The sequence below is a fragment of the Leucoraja erinacea genome, chromosome 7, assembly GCF_028641065.1.
Source record: "Leucoraja erinacea ecotype New England chromosome 7, Leri_hhj_1, whole genome shotgun sequence".
In the NCBI taxonomy this organism is placed as follows: Eukaryota; Metazoa; Chordata; class Chondrichthyes; order Rajiformes; family Rajidae; genus Leucoraja; species Leucoraja erinaceus.
The window spans coordinates 31,092,913-31,111,910 of record NC_073383.1 but is presented as its reverse complement, the minus strand read 5'-3'; the positions used below and the strand labels follow the sequence as shown (position 1 = coordinate 31,111,910).

Here is an 18,998-nt window from a genome sequence, read left to right as displayed (position 1 = left end):
TGGTGTGTCCATTTGAGAAGAGAATCATCAATCTACAGTGGACCAGCACACAAGTGCAGCACAACTAGAGATCATATAGGTGCACACATTGCTGGAGTAACTCAGCAGGTCAGGCAGCATCTCTGGAGAACATGGATTGGTGACCCTGAAGGTTCGGACCCTTCTTCAGACTGGAGAAGAAGGGTCCTGACCCAAAACGTCACCTATCCTTTTTCTCCAGAGATGCTGCCTGACCCATTGAGTTACTCCAGCACTTCGTGTCTATATTTGGTATAAACCAGTCTGCAGTTCTTTGTTTCTACTGTTCGGTTCCATGTTTGCTTGTGTTTTCCATTGGGCTTTTTTACATTTCTTTGCTTTTAAAGTCTTATTTTTCGTAAGACATGTTGTCTCAAAGTCATTTTCTTTCTTTAGATCTTCCATCAAGGCTCGGAAATCCAAGTCTGTCATCCAGCGCGTATCCAGTAGATACATCAACTAGTCAATCCTCAGTTGCTCCCGTCAAATATAGCGAACAAGGTAACTGATAAAAACCTGCAAGTTCAAATTACCTAAATGGCACTGGGGCAGCTCAGTGGCGCAGTGGTAGAGTCACTGCCTTACAACACCGGGTCCCCCCCCATAACCCCTAACACTCGTACTAATCAAGAATGTGTAAAATGTGTGCAGGATAGTTTTTTGCAACAATACATAGAAGTACCTACTAGAGAAGGGGCGGTACTGGACCTCCTGTTAGGAAATGAGATGGGTCAGGTGGCAGAGGTATGCGTTGGGGAACAGTTCGGGTCCAGTGATCACAATACCATTAGTTTCAATATAATTATGGAGAGGGACAAAACTGGACCTAGGGTTGAGATTTTTGATTGGAGAAAGGCTAACTTTGAGGAGATGCGAAAGGATTTAAAAGGAGTAAATTGGGACAGTTTGTTTTATGGGAAAGATGTGGAAGAGAAATGGAGTACATTTAAAGGTGAAATTTTAAGAGTACAGAATCTTTATGTCCCTGTTCGGTTGAAAGGAAATCGTAAAAATTGTAAAGAACCATGGTTTTCAAGGGAAATTGGACACTTGGTTCGGAAAAAGAGGGAGATCTACAATAATTATAGGCAGCATGGAGTAAATGAGGTGCTTGAGGAGTATAAAGAATGTAAAAAGAATCTTAAGAAAGAAATTAGAAAAGCTAAAAGAAGATATGAGGTTGCTTTGGCAAGTAAGGTAAAAGTAAATCCGAAGGGTTTCTACCGCTATATTAATAGCAAAAGGATAACGAGGGATAAAATTGGTCCATTAGAGAGTCAGAGTGGACAACTATCTGCAGAGCCAAAAGAGATGGGGGAGATATTGAACAGTTTCTTTTCTTCGGTATTCACCAAGGAGAAGGATATTGAATTATGTGAGGTAAGGGAAACAAGTAGAGTAGCTATGGAAACTATGAGGATCAAAGAAGAGGAAGTACTGACACTTTTGAGAAATATAAAAGTGGATAAGTCTCCAGGTCCGGACAGGATATTCCCTAGGACATTGAGGGAAGTTAGTGTAGAAATAGCAGGGGCTATGGCAGAAATATTTCAAATGTCATTAGAAACGGGAATAGTGCCGGAGGATTGGCGTACTGCGCATGTTGTTCCATTGTTTAAAAAGGGGTCTAAGAGTAAACCTAGCAATTATAGACCTGTTAGTTTGACGTCAGTGGTGGGCAAATTAATGGAAAGAATACTTAGAGATAATATATATAAGCATCTGGATAAACAGGGTCTGATTAGGAACAGTCAACATGGATTTGTGCCTGGAAGGTCTTGTTTAACTAATCTTCTTGAATTGTTTGAAGATGTTACACGGGAAATTGATGAGGGTAACGCAGTGGATGTTGTGTATATGGACTTCAGTAAGGCCTTTGACAAGGTTCCTCATGGAAGGTTGGTTAAGAAGGTTCAATGGTTGGGTATTAATGGTGGAGTAGCAAGATGGATTCAACAGTGGCTGAATGGGAGATGCCAGAGAGTAATGGTGGATGGTTGTTTGTCAGGTTGGAGACCAGTGACGAGTGGGGTGCCACAGGGATCTGTGTTGGGTCCACTGTTGTTTGTCATGTACATCAATGATCTGGATGATGGTGTGGTAAATTGGATTAGTAAGTATGCAGATGATACTAAGATAGGTGGGGTTGCGGGTAATGAAGTAGAGTTTCAAAGTCTACAGAGAGATTTATGCCAGTTGGAAGAGTGGGCTGAAAGATGGCAGATGGAGTTTAATGCTGATAAGTGTGAGGTGCTACATCTTGGCAGGACAAATCAAAATAGGACGTACATGGTAAATGGTAGGGAATTGAAGAATGTAGGTGAACAGAGGGATCTGGGAATAACTGTGCACAGTTCCCTGAAAGTGGAATCTCATGTAGATAGGGTGGTAAAGAAAGCTTTTGGTGTGCTGGCCTTTATAAATCAGAGCATTGAGTATAGAAGTTGGGATGTAATGTTAAAATTGTACAAGGCATTGGTGAGGCCAATTCTGGAGTATGGTGTACAATTTTGGTCGCCTAATTATAGGAAGGATGTCAACAAAATAGAGAGAGTACAGAGGAGATTTACTAGAATGTTGCCTGGGTTTCAGCAACTAAGTTACAGAGAAGGGTTGAACAAGTTAGGGCTTTATTCTTTGGAGCGCAGAAGGTTAAGGGGGGACTTGATAGAGGTTTTTAAAATGATGAGAGGGATAGACAGAGTTGACGTGGAAAAGCTTTTCCCACTGAGAGTAGGGAAGATTCAAACAAGGGGACATGACATGAGAATTAAGGGACTGAAGTTTAGGGGTAACATGAGGGGGAACTTCTTTACTCAGAGAGTGGTAGCTGTGTGGAATGAGCTTCCAGTGAAGGTGGTGGAGGCAGGTTCGTTTTTATCATTTAAAAATAAATTGGATAGTTATATGGATGGGAAGGGAATGGAGGGTTATGGTCTGAGCGCAGGTATATGGGACTAGGGGAGATTATGTGTTCGGCACGGACTAGAAGGGTCGAGATGGCCTGTTTCCGTGCTGTAATTGTTATATGGTTATATGGTTATATGGTAATCTGTCAATTTCCACCTTAAATATATCCATTGACGGCCTCCACAGCTGTCTGTTGCAATGAATTCCACAGTTTCACCACCATCTGAGTAAAGAAGGTTCTCATCTCCTTTCTAAAGGAATGCCCTTTTTTTCTGATGCTATGGCCTCCGGTCCTAGACTCTCCCACTAGTGGAACCATCCTCTCCACATTCACTCTATCCAAGCGTTTCACTATTCGGTAAGTTTCATTGAGGTCCCCCTTTGATCCAGACTACTGGTGCTATCTGTACGGAGTTTGTACGTTCTCCCTGTGACTGTGGGTTTTCTCTGGGTGATCCAGTTTCCTACCACACTCCAAAGACATGTGGGTTAATTGGGTTAATTGGCTTCTGTAAATTGTCCTTAGTGTATAGGATAGTGCTAGTGTACAGAGTGATTGCTGGTCAGTGCAGACTCCGTGGGCTTGAAGGGCCTGTTTCCACACTGTATCTATAAATTCTAAAGTAAAGTAAAGTTTTAAAGCATGATAAGTAATGTTGTTATGAATTATATCCAAATGCAAGTCAGTCCAAACTCACTTTATTGGCATAAATCATATTTGAAATTGTTTGTTCCAAAACAAGTAAGAATGTGTTTCTCTTTTAAGTATAGCTTACAGTCTAACAATATTAACATTGAATTCTCCAAATTTAGGTAACCTACTAACTCCCCCCCCCCCCCCCCCCCCCCAACCCCCCACCCCCCCATCTCATGGCCACTGAACCCACCCACCATCCCCCCCCCCCCCCCCCCCCCCCCCCCCTTCATGTGTCGACCTATTGCCTGCCAGACGTTGTCCTGCAACTCCTTTTTTCCAGCCTTTTTAACCCCCACACAATCAGTCTAAAGAAGGATCTAGACCCGAAACATACCTATCCATGTTTAAGAAGGAACTGCAGATGCTGGAAAATTGTAGGTAGACAAAAATGTTGGAGAAACTCAGCGCGTGAGGCAGTGTCTATGGAGCGAAGGAAATAGGCAACGTTTCGTGTCTGAAGAAGGGTTTCGACCCGAAACGTTGCCTATTTCCTTTGCTCCACAGATACTGCCTCACCCGCTGAGTTTCTCCAGCATTTTTGTCTACATACCTATCCATGTTCTCCAGAGATACTGCCTGACCTGCTGAGCTACTCCAGCACTTTGTTATACAGTACATCATGGAAACTCGCTTATTGGCCCAACTTTCCCACGCCGACCAACATTCCCCATCTACACGAGTCTACCTGTCTGCATTTGGCCATATACCTCAAAACTTATTTTCCTTAAATTTGTGGTAATCTCTGCCTTATCTACCTCCTCCGGCAGTCCGTTCCATACCCAGCCCACCACCCTCTGTGGAATGCTACTCCTCAGGTTCCAATTAAATCTTTCCCCCCTCACCTTAAACCTACAGTATGTTCTCTGGTTCTCGATTTCCCTACTCTGGGCAAGAGACTCTGTGTGTCTACCTGATCCAATCCTCTCATGATTTTGTACACCTCTATAAGATCTCCCCGCATCCTCCTGTGCTCCAAGGAATAAAGTCCTCGCCTGCTCAACCTTTCTCTATAGCTCAGGCCCTCGAGGCCTGGCAACATCCTTGAAAATCTTCTCTGCTCCCTTTCCAGCTTGCCAGCACCATTTCTTTGTTTCTACATTCTCCCTATTTTAATGATCCTGCTCCATTCTGTGCCAACAGTTAGTGTGTGTCAGGGTTTATTTATTTGCTAACACGCTGAATTGTGACATGGTACTACTTTCTTGGTGTGACATAATGCATTTAAAGCATTACAAGTATATGCATTGGTCACAGACCCATTTACAATCATCAATTTAGGTTAAGGTTTAGATTTATTATTTATATACAGGTACATAGAAAAGCTTTGTTTTGCATGCCATCCAAACAAATCAGATAATACTATACATAAAAATACAACCGTCAAACTCAAGTACAATAGATAGAGCAAAGGAGAAGATAAATAATGCAGAATATAGTCATTGTGTCATACTGCATGGAAACAGGCCCTTTGGTCTAACCTGCCCATGCCAACCAAGGTGCCCTATCTACGTTAGTCCCACCTGCCTGCATTTGGCCATTAAACCTTTCCTATCCATGTACCTGACCAAATATCTTTTATAGCTGTTATAATACATGCCTCAACTCCCTCCGCTGGCCGTTCCTTCCATATGCCCACCGTCCTCTGTATAAAAAAAAGTTGCCTCTCAGGTTCCTCTTAAATCTTTCCCCTCACACTTTAAACCTATGTCCATCCCCTGTATTTCTCAGCATTGTAGCGCACCAGTTCCACAGATAAAGTTCAATGTCCACAATGGGGTTGAGGTGAATTGGATAGTACCCTAGCTTATGGAAGGACCATTCAGAAGCCTGGTACCAAGTCCAAAACATTATTGTACCAGGCTATTTAGTTTAGTTTAGTTTGGTTTAGAGCTGTAGCATGGAAATGGGCCCTTCGGCCCACCGTGTCCACTCCGACCCATTCACACTAGTCCTACATTATCCCACTTTCTCATCCACTCCCTACACACTAAGGGCAAATCTTCAGAGGCCTATGAACCTACAAGCCCGCATGTCTTTGGGATGTGGGAGGGAACCGGAGCACCCGGAGGAAACCCACACAAACACGGAGAACATGCAAACTCCACACACAGACTGCACCTGAGGTCTGGATTGAACTCGGGTCTCTGGCAACATGAGGCAGTGACTCTACCAGCTGCGCCACTGTGCCACCCTATTTGACTTCTGTATAGTTGCTTTGGAGTAACTTGTCTCTTTAGTATAGAATTACAGCAAATTATTCTTTATCTTTCAGGTCCTGTGATCACAAGCATGCACGTACCAGCCGGAAGGTAAAAGAAAATGTTAAAAACGTTTGCAATTTTAGAAGTTACTTTTTGTTTAGTTTAGTTTACTTTACGTTATAGATACAATGCGGAAACAGGTCTTTCAGCCCAACGGGCCCGCATCGACCAGCGACATTAGCACTATCCTGCACACTAGGGACAATGTACAATCTTTACCAAAGCCAATTAACATACAAACCCACACATCTTTAGGGTGTGAGAGAAAACCAGAGCACCGGGCAAAAACCCACGTGGTCACGGGGAGAACGTACAAACTCCGTACAGACAGCACCCATAGTCAGGATCGTACTCGGGTCTCTGGCGTTGAAGACAGCAACTATACCACCAGAGGCGCCATACGATTGGCAGCATCACCAACAGTGTCTGTTCTTCGTCTTTTTTTATTTTTAGTGTGTTTTTTTTTCAATCTCTTATCCTGCCGGAGACGCGGTTACTTTCCGGGTCATATCTCCGGTCGCTCTGCGGTCTAGCATCTTGGAGCTGGAGGCCTTGCTCGGGACTGACTTTGAGGCCCCCCGTTTGGGCATGGACGTACCATCGGAGCCAATCCTTTGCCTGAGATCGCTCCAACCGCTGACTGCGGACTTTACCATCAAGGAGATCGCAGTCTAGAGAGAGACCATGGATGTCGGGATCTACAACCATGCAGAAGGTGCGACAAGCCCCAACCCGGGGTCCGATCGCTCAGCGCGGGAGAGCTGAGATTCCCCCCCCCCCCCCGTTGCAGGAGTGAACGTCCCCACGTGGAGGGCCCGACCGCCGGCTACGGGAGTCAGGATCGTCCTGTCAATGGAAGGCTCGAGGCCCCCGACAAAGAAGGGAAGAGATTGAAATATTTTTTTTCGCCTTCCATCACAGTGAGGAATGTGGAGGAGTCACTGTGGTGGATGTTTGTGTTAAAATGTATTTTATGTGTTCTGTTGGTTTTAATTTGTATGACTGATTTGGCAAATGAAATTCCTCGTATGTTGCAAAACATACTTGGCTCATAAAGTATTATTGTTCCTAAAAATCTAATCATTCTAAGAATCAATAATTTAGTTTAGTTTAGTTTAGAGGTACAGCATGGAAACAGACCATCGATCACCCGTTCACACTAGTTCAACATTATCCCACTTTCTCATCACACCCTCCACACTAAGGGCAATTTTAGAGGCCGATCAACCTACAAGCCCGCACGTCTTGGGATGTGGGAGGAAACCCACGCGATCACAAGGAAAACGTGCAAACTCCACACAGGCAGACAGCGATCACCCGTAAACTAGCACTATCCTACAGACTCAAGAACATTTACAATTTTACTGAAGCCATTTAACCTACAAACCTGTACGGCTTTGGAATGTGGGAGGAAACCAGAGCACCCGGAGAAAACCCGCGCGGTCAAAGGAAGAATGTTTACACCGGGGTCTCTAGCGCTGTAAAGTGGCAATTGCTGCGCCAATGTGCCATCCTAATAACGGTCAATATGTTTCCTTACAGCGACGACTCTGAATTTATTGAAAGGATAGACAAGTTGCTCAAAGATTGTGAAGAATTCACATACCTGTTTGGCAAGAGTTGCGATTGTAAACCAATATTGGATTCTGTTTATTGTCCTCTCGTTCGCCACTGGATGGGAACTGGAAATGTGGCAAAGACATTTTTCTATCTGTTGGAAACTGCTGCAGCAGCGTTGCACGTGTCCAATAACCTGATGGTGCGTGTACAGATGGCATTCATTTTTGTTTATTATTGTCACATGTACCAAAGTGCAGTGTAAAGCTTTTGTTTGCCTGCTGTCCAGTGAAAGAAAAAACTCTACATGATAACAATCAAACCTTCCACAATGCACAAAGGATAAAGCATATAACGCTTAGTGGTAGATAAAGTCCAGTGAAGTCCAAGTAAAGATTCCAGAATCTGTAGTTCATTATGTCTTCATAAAAATCAAAATTATATTAGACAAAACTGCATGAAAACATAGGTAATTGAAACATGTTATCATAGATTCATGGAGTCATACAGCATGGAAAGGGGCCCTTTGGCCTAACTTACCCATGACGACCAAAGTGCCCCATCTAAATTAGTCCCACCTGCCTGTGTTAGACCCGTATCCCTCTGAACCTATTCATGTTCCTATCTAAATGTTACTTAAACGTTGCGATAGTACCAGCCTCATCTACCTCCTCCGGAAGCTCGTTCCACACACCTACCACCATTTGTGTACAAAGCTTGTCCCTCAGGTTCCTATTAAATCTTTTCCTTCTCACCTTAAACCTATGTCCTCTGGTTCTTGATTCCCCTACCCTGAGTAAAAAGACTGTGCATCCACCCTATCTATTTCCCTCATTATTTTATACGTTACCAGACCAAGTGCAGACCCGTTGGGTCTGCTCCCACAACGCAGCCGTTCCCTACCCGTCGCCCCCACGGGAGACGTGGTCCTCCAACTCAAGCGGCTCAGGAATCAGCAGTGCGGCTGTTTTTAAATGGCGTCTTTGAGGCGAGATGCGGGCGCCAGCAGCCATTATGGTCGCTGGCCAGCAGGAGGCGACAAAATGAGTGAGTGGAGGGGAGGGGGGGAGAAGGATTTTATTAAAAATGTGTACATAAACACAACAAAATTTAATGAGGAGTGGATACTTGGAATGAAAAGTGAAATCTCTACCGAAATGGAAAAAAACTCGGCGTTTCTGGGTCTGACGGCGTAGCAACGAATCAAAGGCTGGCAGCCACAAGTCAGAAACACACAGCCAGCCAGCCAGCCAGCCACAGAATTTTAATATTATATAGATAGATATTATTCTTAAATATCAGATTAGATTAAAGGCCACAAAACACTATCTCATCTGCCTGTGTTAGGCCCATATCCCTCAAAACCTTTCTTATCCGTGTAGCTGTCTAGATCAACTGGCTTCTAACAATGGATTTCTCCATGTTTCCTTGACAGGCTCTGTCTTATCTAACGGAAGCAGAAAATATGTTGAATTTAATACACAGAGGCAAACCAGCTTTTGAATATGCCGACACCTCAAAGACTGTTAAAATCCTTTCTTTCGAACGAGCTTGTGTATTTATTCTCAAAGGAGAGGTAAGAGAAACCAATTCCTTGTCTCAGCTTTGGCTAACCTAATTAAATAAACCCTCCCCTTTCCTCTCCGCCGTACTCTAATCTCCCATCGCAGAGTCTCATCTTTCTGTTTTATCCTCCCTCTTCCATCCTTCCATTCCACCCATATCCCTCCCTCCAGCTTTACATTTCACTCCTCGTCTTTCCCCTTATCTGACACCCTTTTGCCTCATTTTCCCCTCCAGCCTTTGTCACTTACTCAACCCAACTGCCAGTCAAACACTCCCTCCACCCTCACCTGTATCCACCTATCACTTACCAGGCTTTGTCCTGCCTCCCATCCTCCTCTTCCAGCTTTCTCCCCCTCCCCTCCCCGCTCCATCAGTCTGATGAGGGGTCCCGACCCGAAATGCCTTTCCAGACTCTCAACAGAAGCTGCCTGACCCACCAAGATTCCAGCATCTTTAGTTTAGCTTAGTTTATTGTCACGTATTATTCCTTGCTAACCAGTCAGCGGGAAGACTATACATGATTACAATCAAACCGCCCACAGTGCACAGATACATGATGAATGGAATAAAGTGAATAACGTTTAGTGCAAGATAAAGTCCAGTAAAGATAGCCTAGACTCAGAGGGTCTCCAATGAGGTAGATGATAGCTCAAGACTGCTTTCTAGTTGTTGAATAGGATGGTTCAGTTGCCTGATAACAGCCGGGCAGAAATTGTCCTTGAATCTGTAGGTATGTATTTTCACACATTTGTACCTCTTGCCTGATGGGAGAGAGGAGAAAAGGGCGTGGCCGGAGTGCGACACGTCCTTCATTATGCTGCTGGCCTTGCCGATGCAGCGTGAAGTGTAAACGGAGTCAATGTTTCGCTGAACATCTTCGCTCAGTCCGCCTTGCCCTATGCCATCTCCCGGTTGCCAAACACTTTAACTCTCCTTCCCATTCCCATTCCCACATTTGCCTTTCTGCTCCCAGGTCTCCTCCATGGTCAGAGTGAGGCCAAATGCAAATTGGAGGAACAGCACCTCATATTTTGCTTGTGCAGCTTACAACCCAGCGGTATGAAAATCGACTTCTCTAACTTCAAGTGATCCTTGCATCCCTGCTCTCTCTGTCCCTCCACCATTCTAGTCGCCATACTGGTTTCACTGTCATCCTGCTTAGTTTCACTGTTTGTATCTCTCGTTATCACTTTCTCCACAGCCAACAATGGCCCATTGTGGGCTCCACTTTTCTTTGAGCATCGCTGCTGGCTTTGATTTGTCCTTGTCATACCGTTCATTCATTCGATCTTTGTACCTTTTCATATTTCCAATTTCTCTCTCTCCTGACTCAGTCTGAAGAAAGGTCGCGACCCGAAACATCACCTATCCCTTTTCTCCAAAGATGCTGCTTGACCCGCAAAGTTACACCAGCATTTTTTGTGTCTATCTTCAATGAAAGGGAGGTTGGTTTGTGTGATGCCGTTGCCTGTGAGTCTAAATCGCTCTAATGTTCTCTGCTGTGGTTTCCTGGTGCATTGACCCATTGAATCTGTTTCAGGTGCATTTTAAGACTGGCCATTTGGAAGAAGCTGAGAAACATTTCAAGAAAGGCTTAAAGTTACTGAACAAGAAGTTTCCAAATTTCTCTCTGTCGCAATTAATTAGATATGCAGTTGAAAACTACAAGCAGGCACAGAGACACCGGGACAGAGAGATCTTAACAGACTTGGCTGAGTAGGAATCATTTTAATATATTGAACATGTTATTTTATTTTGTCATATCTCTTGGGCGGCACGGTGACGCAGCTGTAGAGTTGCTGCCTTATAGCTCTAGAGACCCTGGTTCGATCCTGACTACGTGCTTGTCGGTACGGAGTTTGTACGTTCTCCCCGTGACCGGCGAGGGTTTTCTCCGGGTGCTCCAGTTTCCTCCCACCAAAGACTATACAGGTTTGCAGGGTAATTGGCTTGGTATAATTGTAAATTATCCCTAGTGTGTATAGAACAGTGTGTGTGTGCAGGGATCGCTAGTTGATGTGGACTTGGTCGGCCCAAAGGGCCTGTTTCCACGCCGTATCTCTAAACTAAACTCTGTAACTTAATGATATGTCAAGAGTGATTTATTGTCATATGTCCCAAAGTGGAACAATAAAATTCTTACTTGCAACAGCACAACAGAGTATGTAAACATAGTGCTCTGTAAAATCCGTGACAAACATCAACAAACAGTTCAATATATGTAAAAATGTCAGACAAATAAATAGACAATGCCCGAATTTCCGTTACTCTAGATTGGTGAAGGAACTACAACCAACAATAAAGTTTATTTCTTGTAGATTCTCTTAAATTATAATTCAGATATTTCATGATGCAGCTCTACAGGACTTGGGTGAGGCTGCATTTGGAGTATTGCGTGCAGTTCTGGTCACCCCATTACAAGAAGGATGGGGAGGCTTTGGAGAGGGTGCAGAGGAGGTTTACCAGAATGATGTCTGGATTAGAGGGTTTCAGCTATAGGGGGAGGTTGGTCAGTCGGATTGTTTTCTCTGGAATGTCAGAGGTTAAGGGAGACTTGATAGGAGTGCATAAAATGATGAGAGGCATAGGTAGGGTAGACGGTCAGAGACTTTATTGCCAGGGTGGACAAGTGCAACACTAGAGGGCATGGCTACAAGGTGAGGGGGGGGAACTTAATGGAGATGTGTGGGGTAAGTTTTTTTACACAGTGAGTTGTGGCGTCTGAAACATGCTGCCGGGGGTGGTGATGGAGTCAAATACGATAGTGACATTTGGGAGGCTTTTGGATAGGCATATAGATGTATAGATGTGCAGGGAATGGAGGAATATGGACCACGTACAGGCAAATGAGATCAGTTTAAAGAGGCATCTTGTTCAGCATGGATATTGTGGGCATGTACATGTGTAGGAAAGGATGAGAAGGTTATGAGCCAAGTGAACCGAGTTCGATCCTGACCTTGTTATTGTGAGTAATGTTTGAATGATGATATCTTTGTTTTGCAGGGACAGAGTCGCACCCGTTAATTATCAGCAGATCCACTGCCTGTCCTACCTATGGCAAACCTTTTGTCTCAAAAGGAACAATACGTGCAAGTTGCCCGCTTTGCTGACTATAGCAATGGAAATTAACTGCGCTGAAGTCTCCAACAATGGATTGAAGGTTTGCTTCAACAATGACGATCGTAATGTGTGTGTATCATAGAGCAGAGAACGGTACAGCACACAAACAGGCCCTTCGGCCCACAATGTCCGTGCCAAACAAGAATAAGACATCAAGTATCATCGAGTCATAGTCATACAGTGTGGAAACAGGCCCTTCGGCCCAACTTGCCCACACCGACCAACATGTCCCATCTACACTAGTCACACTGCTTGCATTTGACCCATATCCCTATACCTATCTTAATTGCTTCTTAAAAGTTGTCATAGCCTATGCCTCAACTACATGCCAACAGGCATAGTCTGTGCCTTCACACAGAGAGTGGTGAATCTCTGGAACTCTCTGCCACAGAAGGTAGTTGAGGCCAGTTCATTGGCTATATTTAAGAGGGAGTTAGATGTGGCCCTTGTGGCTAAAGGGATCAGGTGGTATGGAGAGAAGGCAGGTACAGGATACTGAGTTGGATGATCAGCCATGATCATATTGAATGGTGGTGCAGGCTCGAAGGGCCGAATGGCCTACTCCTGCACTTATTTTCTATGTTTCTATCCTCAGGCAGCTTGTTCCATACACCCACCATCCTTTGAGCAAAAAAATTACCCTCAAATTCCAATAAAATCTTTCTCCCCTCACCTTAAACCTATGCCCATTGGCTCTCGATTCCTGTACTCTAGGCAAGAGACTGTGTATCTACCCAATCTATTCCAGTGCTGGAATAACTCTCAGAATAAAAGGACGTACCTTTCGTAAGGAGATGAGAAGTCATAGAGTCATACAGCACAGAATCCGGCCCAGTAACCCACACTGACCAACATGTCCCATCTACATTAAGCCCACCTGCCTTTATTTGGTCCATATCCCTCTAAACCTGCCCTATCTGTACCTATAGCTATCCTATCCATAATATGAATAATATCTGTCTAAACCTATATATCCATAATATCCTCTCCATAATCTCATCCATAATAAGAGGAATTTCATTAGTCAGAGAGTGGCAAATCTGTGGAATTCATTGCCACAGACAGCTGTGGAGGCCAAATCAATGGTTATTTTTAAAGCAAAGATTGACATGTTCTTGATTAGTAAGGGTGTCGGGTGTTATGGAGAGAAAGCAGGACAATAGTGTTGAGAGGGAAAGATAGATCAGCCATGACTGAATGGCAGAGTAGACGCGATGGGCTGAATTGCCTAATTCTGATCCTATGACTTGTGTGCATGGACAAACAAGATGACAAGTTAAGCTTCTCCATACCCCTCCATTCCCTGCATATTCATGTGTCCATCTAGAAGCCACTGGCTCCACCACCAGCCTCGGCAAGCACCCGCCACCTTCTTGATAAAAAAAAAACATTCCCCTCACATCTCTGTTAAACTTTGCCCCTTTCACCTTAAAGTTATGCCTAGTTTTTGCCATTTCCACCCTGAGGAAAAGGTTCTGTTTGCCCTATCTACGTCTTTCATACTTTTATATAGTTTAATCAGATTCTCCCACAACCGCCAACATTCCAGTTCTCCTTCCCCATTTAGATTAGGTTTAAAACCCACGTAAAGATGTCGTACATTCTTACTGTACTTATAGAGTCACTGAATCATAGGTAGGGTACAAAGGGATTTCAGTAATAGAATCATATGGCAACAAAACAAAATGTTCGGGCCAACTTGTCCATGCCGACCAAGATGCCCCATCTAAGCTCATCCCATTTGCCCACATTTGGCCCATAACTACCATCCTTTCCTATCCTTGTACCTGCCCAAGTGTCTTTTAGGGTACCTATAGTTTAGTGTAGTTTAGAGATACAGTGTAGAAACAGGCCCTTCAGCCCACCCAGTCCAAACGGACCAATGATCACTCCATACACTGGTTCTATCCTACACACCAGGGGAAATTTACAGAAGCCAATTAACCTACAAACCTGCATGTCTTTGGAGTATGGGAGGAAACCGGAGCACCCGGAGAAAACCCACACGGTCACAGAGAGAACATACAAACACCCGTAGTCAGGATCGAACCCGGGTCTCTGGTGCTGTGAGGCAGCAGCTTTACCACACTGTTCATTGTTATATATATATATATATTCCATAACATATTATATATTACTTTATGCATTTTATATATATAGTAGGTCTGACTAGTATGTTTGCAGATGACGAAGAAATCGGGGTGATGTGGAAAGCAAAAATTGGTTGAAGTATGAGGTGAAAAATGCACCGGATATCAGAAACTGTGACAATGTTTATTAAAGTGCAGAGCAATAATTTTCCAAACAAGGTCACAAGAAATAAAACCAGTGGGCCTCTTTAATGGATCGCTTCCACCTGCGGATCAGCCCCTGGCAGTTATCTTTTATTTATCTGCTCTAAATAACGCTGACGGAAATGTTTTAAGGGATGTAAATGTCGGGACATCTGGTAGCAGATGCCATCCATCTACTTAGCATGTGTGAGCTTATGAAGGGGGTGCCAAGGAATTGGTGCATCTGATCTCAATCCAGCAATGCCCTTGAAACATCAGAAGTGGGCATAATCCTGGTTGAAATTCTCCCCTTTCTAACTTTGACTCTCAAAGCTAAGTTACCCGCATATCTTGCCACAACACACGGTCATTTCCAGCGCACCTTTATAATTGTGACGTTAGCATGACGCATACACAAGATAGATGTTAAAGTACACTCTTCAACTTGCGCTTCTAATTATTTAATTATTTAAACAGAGCGGAATTTAGACTCGAGACACAATCGTCCAAAAATCCAGTATTTTTAAAACTGGTATTTTCTCACTTCTACTAAAACCCACATTTGCATTCTGTGAACATGAAATCTGCCAAGATGTTCGATCCACAGCAGTTTAAACATAGACGAGGGTTTAGAAGGTATTCCATGATTTATTTAAGAGTTAAGATTGATTGGTGCTGCTGAAATGAATTTATCATAGGAGATTTTGCATGTGTACAAAGGATTCCTTTTCAATACTTGGTTCTTAGCTAAGGCCAGAGAGTCATGCAGCACAGAAACAGGCCATTCAGCCCAACGACCATAGCGCCCAACATGGCCCATCTAAGTTAGTCCCATTTGCTGTGTTTGGCCCACATATCTTTAAACGTTCCCATCCATCTTCCAGTCCAAATTTATTTTAAATGCTGTTATGGCACCTGCCTCAACTATCTCCTCCAGCAGCTCATTTCATCCACCAGTGCCTGTGTGAAAAGGTTGCCCCTCAGGTTCCTATTAAAATGTTCCCCTCTCACCTTAAACCTATGTCCACTCGCACAAGGGCAGAGTCCCCCTAGTCCTCACCTTTCACCCCACCAGCTGTCACATACAACAAGTAATCCTCCGTCAGTTTCGCCACCTCCAACGTGACCCCACCACTCGCCACATCTTCCCATCTCCCCCCATGTCTGCCTTCCGCAAAGACCGCTCCCTCCGTAACTCCCTTGTCAATTCTTCCCTTCCCTCCCGTACCACCCCCTCCCCGGGCACTTTCCCTTGCTACCGCAAGATATGCAACACCTGTCCCTTTACCTCCCCCTCGACTCCATTCAAGGACCCAAGCAGTCATTCCAGATGTGACAGAGGTTCACCTGCATCTCCTCCAACCTCATCTATTGTATCCGCTGCTCTGGATGTCAGCTGATCTACATCGGTGAGACTAAGCGGAGGTTGGGCGATCGTTTCGTCGAACACCTCCGCTCGGTCCGCAAGAACCTACCTGACCTCCCGGTGGCTCAGAACTTCAACTCCCACTCCCATTCCCCGTCCGACCTCTCTGTCCTGGGTCTCCTCCATGGCCAGATTGAGCAACACCGGAAATTGGAGGAACAGCACCTCATATTCCGCTTGGGGAGTCTGCATCCTGCAGGCATGAACATTGAATTCTCCCAATTTTGTTAGTCCTTGCTGTCTCCTCCCATCCCTCAGCCCTCGGGCTCCTCCTCCTTTTTCCTTCCTTCTCCCCGCCACCCGCTATCAGTCTGAAGAAGGGTTTCGGCACGAAACGTTGCCTATTTCCTTCGCTCCATAGATGCTGCTGCACCCGCTGAGTTTCTCCAGCATTTTTGTGTACCTTCCAGTTTTTCTTGATTCCCCAACTCTGGGTAAAAGATTTTGTGCATTAACCCCGTGTGTTTACCCTATCTATTCCCCTCATGATTTTATACTAGTCTATAAGATCACCCCTAAGTCTCCTGCACTCCAAGGAATAAAGTCATAGTCTGCTCAACATCTCGCTATAGCTCAGACCCTCGAGTTCTTGGAAATATTCTCTGCACTCTTTCCAGCTTAACAACATTCTTCCAACGTCTTGTTCCCCTGGCATTTTCCATGAACATTTATTTACCACTCGTTATGAACTTATAAACAATAAGAATAATTCAACTGAGTAGAAACTTCAACCCCACTTTTCTGAATAATTGTGGTTATTCTGTACTCCACAGATAATAGCTGCTTACATAGATGCCTTCCGCTGCTATCAATTCATGGGTTTCAGAGATAGGAGCATGAGAATGGAAATGTTAGTTCTACAGAAGTGTTTGGCTCTGAACAAGAATCAGGATGGAATGCAAATGATTGGCCGTTTAGTATGTGCCCTTTCTGAAATAAAACTCTGTGGTGGACAGCTTGCTGAATGTATTGAATACGGTATGTTATAGTTTTGTTTAGTTTAGAGATACAGCACGGAAATAGGCCCTTTGGCCCACCAAGTCTGTGCCGACCCTGTACACTGACACTATCTTACAGACTAGACGCAATTTACAGTTTTACCGAGGCCAATTAACCTACAAACCCGCATGTCTTTGGAGCGTGGGAAGAAACCGGAGCACCCGGAGAAAACCCTTGTAGTCACGGAGAACGTACAAGCTCCTTACAAAGAGCACCCATTGACAGGATCGAACCTGGGCCTCTGGTGTTGTAAGGCAGCAACTCTACCATTGCACCACTCTGCCACCCCACTTGTTCATGTTCTTCAGGATGCTGCCTGACCCGCTAGCTACTCCACACTGGGATAAACAAATTGACCAACTTCCCTATCTATGCCTCTTATAATTTTAGATACTTCTATCAGGTCTCCCCTCAAACTCTGACTTTCCAGAGAAAACAATCCAGGTTCGACTCACCTCTCCGTATAGTTAATACCCTCTTAATTCAGGTCTTTCCTGCTAAACCAGAATCTGCAGTTCCTCATTTCTAAATGCACATGTCCAAATGGTTATAGTACCTGCCTCAACTACCCCCTCCGGAAGCTCATTCCATATACCCACCACCGTCTATGAGAAAAAGTTACCCCTCAGGGTCTTATTAAAACACTGATACAATCATATTGCTACACTCCTTATGTAAACTTCCTGTAACGCTAACATATTTCTTTGGACTTTTAAGGACGCCAGGCGCATAAAATTGCTGGACTGTTAAATAAGCCCAATATGGATGTTTACATCATTCCTATTCTGACCAAAGCCTTGCTTCTGACAGGCCGGTAAGTGTATCGTTCATAAATTTTCAAAATCATTGCATGCCCAAAATCAAAATAAACAAACATTATTGTACCAAGTCCAATTTAGAGAGTCATGGGGTCACACAGCACAGAAACAAGCCCTTCGACCCAACTTGCCCGTGTCAACCAACACGCCCCATCTACACAAGTCCCACCCGCCCGCATTTGGCCCATATTCCTCTAAACCCGTCCTATCAATGTACCAGTCCAAATGCCTTGTTAAATGCTGTTATAGAACTTTCCTCAACTACCTCCTCTGGCATATTACATATACCCACCTGTGTGCAAAATTGTCCTCAGGTTCTTATCTTCTCCCTCTCACCTTAATTCAATGTCCTCTGGTTCTTGATTCCTCTACTCTGGGTAAAAGACTCTGCGCATTCACCATATCTTTTCTGCTCATTCCCCAATTTCCCCAATTTATTTTTTGGTATTCATTTCTCATTGCCAACAAGGCCAGGGTATCTCAAGCTGTTGTGAGAAGTTGATGCTGAATCACATTCATGAATCCAGACAGTATTTTTAATGAACGTTAGCTACAAAGTTCCAGGATTTTAATTCAATGGCAATGAAGGAACGACGCTAGTTTTCCAAGTGTGACAGAGTCACACAGCACGGAAACATTCCCTTTGTCCAAACTCATCCATGTCGACCAAGATGCCCCATCTAAGCTAGACCCACCTGCACGTGTTTCTCCCTTTAAACCTTTCCTATCCATGTACCTGTCTGAATGTCTTTTAAATGGGTTGTACATGGTGCAACGGTAGATGCTGTCTTATGAGCCTGTCCCATTTAGGTGACTTTTTAGGCGACTGCAGCATTCTGGGAACTAGTCTTATTATGGTCACCGCGAATTTTTCAACATGTTGAATTTTTCAACATGTTGAAAAATTAGCAGCGACTAGAATGAAGCCGCCATGGAGAATAGCAAGAATTCTCGTGCCGTAGGTGCGTCGCCAGGAGGTCGGAGGTTCTCGTAGGTTCTTGTAGGTTGTAGCCGGTGCTGACCGGTGAATTTCATTGGCTCATTGGGGGAAAAAAACGTAATCAGTAGTTTTCACAACCAAGGATAACCAATGTTAAATGTCCGCCGAGCTTCACAGCCATGTATCTCTGGCTTCTTAAAGGTTGTCTCCACAAAGTGAGACAGGCCCATTACAGTGCTAGATAGCAACTGCAAGGATAGCAGAACATAGATAAACCTTTTGACATGATTCTAACCAAGTAAAAAATAACACAAAGCAAGAAATCTGATTGGCAACTTTATTAATTCACTGATTACATCTCAACATATTATTCTGGCCATGTATCTCAAGAAGGACTTGGAAAGAGTGCACAG

At 44.2% G+C, this 18,998-nt stretch overlaps 1 protein-coding gene across 1 annotated transcript in view; it reads left to right on the top strand.

The window, feature by feature from the left end:
- The window catches only part of LOC129698829 (adenylate cyclase type 10-like), a 79,385-nt gene that overhangs the window by 47,511 nt on the left and 12,876 nt on the right, over window positions 1-18,998 (top strand). Inside the window, exons 21-28 of the mRNA XM_055638142.1 lie at window positions 415-519; window positions 5,898-5,934; window positions 7,429-7,645; window positions 8,879-9,019; window positions 10,550-10,725; window positions 12,013-12,169; window positions 16,602-16,806; window positions 17,545-17,641. Of these exons, the coding sequence (XP_055494117.1) occupies window positions 415-519; window positions 5,898-5,934; window positions 7,429-7,645; window positions 8,879-9,019; window positions 10,550-10,725; window positions 12,013-12,169; window positions 16,602-16,806; window positions 17,545-17,641 (1,135 nt within the window). The remainder of the gene's footprint in view (window positions 1-414; window positions 520-5,897; window positions 5,935-7,428; window positions 7,646-8,878; window positions 9,020-10,549; window positions 10,726-12,012; window positions 12,170-16,601; window positions 16,807-17,544; window positions 17,642-18,998) is intronic.